Source organism: Vicia villosa, unplaced genomic scaffold, assembly GCF_029867415.1.
Source record: "Vicia villosa cultivar HV-30 ecotype Madison, WI unplaced genomic scaffold, Vvil1.0 ctg.000113F_1_1, whole genome shotgun sequence".
Taxonomy (NCBI): domain Eukaryota; kingdom Viridiplantae; phylum Streptophyta; class Magnoliopsida; order Fabales; family Fabaceae; genus Vicia; species Vicia villosa.
In genome coordinates this window covers 1,381,118-1,384,612 of record NW_026705021.1, presented here as the reverse complement: position 1 = coordinate 1,384,612, position 3,495 = coordinate 1,381,118, and the positions used below count along the sequence as shown (strand labels likewise).

The window sequence follows — 3,495 nt, the reverse complement described above, 5'->3', positions numbered from 1 at the left end:
TGACAATATTGTTTCTCAGTGACATTTGAACAAAAAGAATGAGGGTATATATGGAAAGTTAAAAAAGTAACATGTATCCTTCATGTTTCTTCGCTCAAGAGAGAAGATTGAAAATATTGATGGGACCCACTATATTTGGATCTCTCCTTGCTATTTCATTGTCCACCAAACAAGAGAAAGAGTGCATTTCTTTCCAACTTCTCTCTCTGCTAACTCTCTCTTACCAACTTCTCTCCAACCAAACATACCCTTAGGTACTGGATTGAAAATGTAACTTTAGGCCTAGAAGTTTCTTTTCAAAATTTTAATTAATAAATTAAAAAAAAAATTAATTAAAATTGAGAAACCAAAAAATTGACTTTTGAAATAGGAGAATATAAAAGTTGAGAACAAGTATTACGAATGTGTTATAGAAAATCATAATGCTATACTCTCTTATTTTTACTTCTGTTTTCTATTTTTCTTCTTTATCTTTATTCTTTTGTATTTTACAATATTTTTCTAACATCACATAAGAAATCAACATATACCTTTTACCTGTCTAAAACAACAATGGATACTATTAAGACACAAAACTTTGCTATTAATTTTTTTAACTTTTTTCCAATTCATAATGCAATACAAAATCATTTAAAATTAAAAAACCAATTAAAAATAGAAAAAAAAAAAAAGTACAATCAACTAAGATCACATAATCCTAATAGATCATTTCTTTTCATGCATCTTCTAAACTCTAACGACCACCAGAAAGAAGTGACTCAGCAATTGAAGAAGTATGAGAGAATGGCCTATCCATAGAAGAAGAAGCATAAGACATACCAAAATCTTGAAAATTTTCACACTGTCCACTAGTCACTCCCATTGAAGACAAACTCAAAAAAGACAAATCAGGCAGTGCCAAATCCCTCTCCAAATACCTCAAAACCTGCCTCATACTTGGCCTAGCCAATGCCTCACAATGTGAACACAACAAACCAAGTTTCAACACCAATTCAACTTCCTCAACCACATAATCCAATCCCAAATTTACATCTCTAGCCTCAACTATCTCACCTCTTTTCCAACAATCATATACATAATCAACCAAAATCAAACTCTCACATTCTCTTACTTGTTCTATAGGCCTTTTGCCACAAACAACCTCAAGCAAAAAAGCACCAAAAGAGTAAACATCAGAACTTGTTGTGGCTTTACCTGTTCTTGTATGCTCTGGTGCTAGATAACCAAGTGTTCCAACAACATGTGTTGTTTGAGGATCAGTTCCATGATCATATAGCCTTGAAAGACCAAAATCACCTAATCTTCCATTCAATTCACCATCTAATAAAACATTACTAGCTTTAATATCTCTATGAACAACAACCTGTTCCCATTCTTCATGCAAATAAAACAAACCAGAAGCAACACCTTTGATGATCCTAAACCTTTGACTCCAAGTTAAGGTAAATCTTTGTTTTCTGTTATGTAAATATTTGTCCAAGCTTCCATTTTGCATGTAATCATAGACAAGAAGTAACTCGCCTTTTCGCCTGCAATAGCCGAGAAGCGGAACAAGGTTCCGATGACGAAGGCGACCGATACTAACGATCTCCGCCACGAATTCCCTCATCCCTTGTCTTGATTCATGTGACACTCTCTTCACAGCTACCTCAAGCTTTGAAATTGGCATCACACCTTTGTAGACTCTGCCAAATCCACCTGTTCCTAATAGCTCCTTCTCCTTGAAACCCTTTGTTGCAAAGTATAAATCTTTGTACTTGAATCTTTGTGTTCCATAGTCTTTCTCCCAATCCTCATGAAGCTCAGAGAACATTTTCTTCCTCTTGATGAAATGAAACATTGCTATAGCTACCATTAGAAACAAGCATAGTGAAATCAAAGGCAACCCAATTGAGAAAATCACCTTAGAATCCTTTTTTCCTTCTAAAGATGGTAGCTTTGGAAGTTGAGAAATCACAAGGCTTTGAGCTTGACCATTAACCTTAAAACTCCAACCAAGAACATAATGAGAGGTTAGAATTGAACCTGTTGAAGATGAGAATCCAATATACATAGTACTATTGTTAATAACAGAAGACAAATCTTTGTTCAATGATAACAAAGGCTTTTCTGGTTTAACAACATTAATTGGAGCTAAAGTAACATCAATCTTGTTCTTTCCACCATCATATTCCAACCAAACTTGCATTGGTAAGCCACTAAAAAGGCTCAAATTCTTGAACTCATTGCCACCTATCTCATAATATCCCGCCGAAGCCGATTTTTCCGATTTCAATCCATTGATATCAATTCCAACATGGTTGTCATTGATATCATCAAACTCAGTATTCAAAATAGTATCAAGCTCTAAACCAAAAACGTGGCTGTTGTTGTTTCCCATGTTTGTTTCATTGAACAAACCAAGGTACTGACTTGGTAACGAATTCGGCAACCCTTTTGTTGGAGAAACAACAAAAACAATTCCATGACCACTAAGAGAATCAAACTCTGATCTTATAGCAAAAACAAAAGTAGTAGAGAAAGAAAACACATGACTACTAATTCCATTGTTGAAAACTATAGGATTTGGATAGAAAGCATGACCCTTTTCTTGTTTGGAATCATTGGTTAATCTAAGTAATCCATTGGAGGTTAATTCAGCAACACCATCAAGATACAAATTTGATGATTTGAATCCATTATAGATGAAACTAATATTGCTACCTTCACTTGCTACTACTACTAATGTTACAAACATAGAAACTATTGCTACAAGGTTGAAAGACATAGTTTGATATGTTTAGGAAAATGTTTGTTGAGTTCAATATTTGTTGTTTTGTTTCTATGGTTTGCTTGTAGCTTACATTTGAATTTTCATATGAAGCTTACGTGGAAATATCCAAGCACTTTCATTATATGTTAGTGGAAAGGAACATTCAAGTGTAAGGTTTCATAAAGTTGAAATAAATACATCACTTTCATTTATTGTTGTTGTTTGTTTTCAAATTTCTTATGTCACAATTTAAATTCAAAAACAAAGTTGTCAAATTGTAAGTATGAAATTTCTTTATTGTTAAGTATAGTGGGACACTACTAGGTAGATAAGGGAGAAATTAATAGGAACACGAGAATTGAGTTTCAAGGAAGATTCCTGATATTGAAGTTTGTATTGTAACTATGTAGGGTCAAATAATATGGAGTGGACCCCTCTCTATGGCATGATGTAATTCATTCAAATTTTCATCAGAAAAAGGTGACAGAGAAGGATAAAAAGAAAAGATAAAGATGAAAAATAAGAAACAGAAATAAAGGTTGGTCAAGCTTACTTTTTTTTTTTTTTCTTTGTTAAAGAAATGCTGTACAAAATTGGAGTTTTGTTTGGAACATAATAGAGTTTTGTGAAAGGAATAAAGTTGGCTCTCTCTTCTGTGTGTGGTTTTGCCTGGCCATATTTTGCCTAAACAACATATACTTGGCCCGGTTAAATAAGGTTGACCCTTAGTTCAATTTTCTTTG

At 33.5% G+C, this 3,495-nt stretch overlaps 1 protein-coding gene across 1 annotated transcript; it reads right to left on the bottom strand.

The window, feature by feature from the left end:
• Positions 1 to 576: 576 nt before the first annotated feature.
• Positions 577 to 2,962, bottom strand: LOC131624285 (L-type lectin-domain containing receptor kinase IV.1-like). The gene has a single exon (XM_058895233.1). It carries the CDS (start codon positions 2,765 to 2,767, stop codon positions 734 to 736), a length of 2,034 nt encoding a protein of 677 aa, XP_058751216.1. The 5' UTR covers positions 2,768 to 2,962; the 3' UTR covers positions 577 to 733.
• Between the last annotated feature and the right edge of the window lie 533 nt (positions 2,963 to 3,495).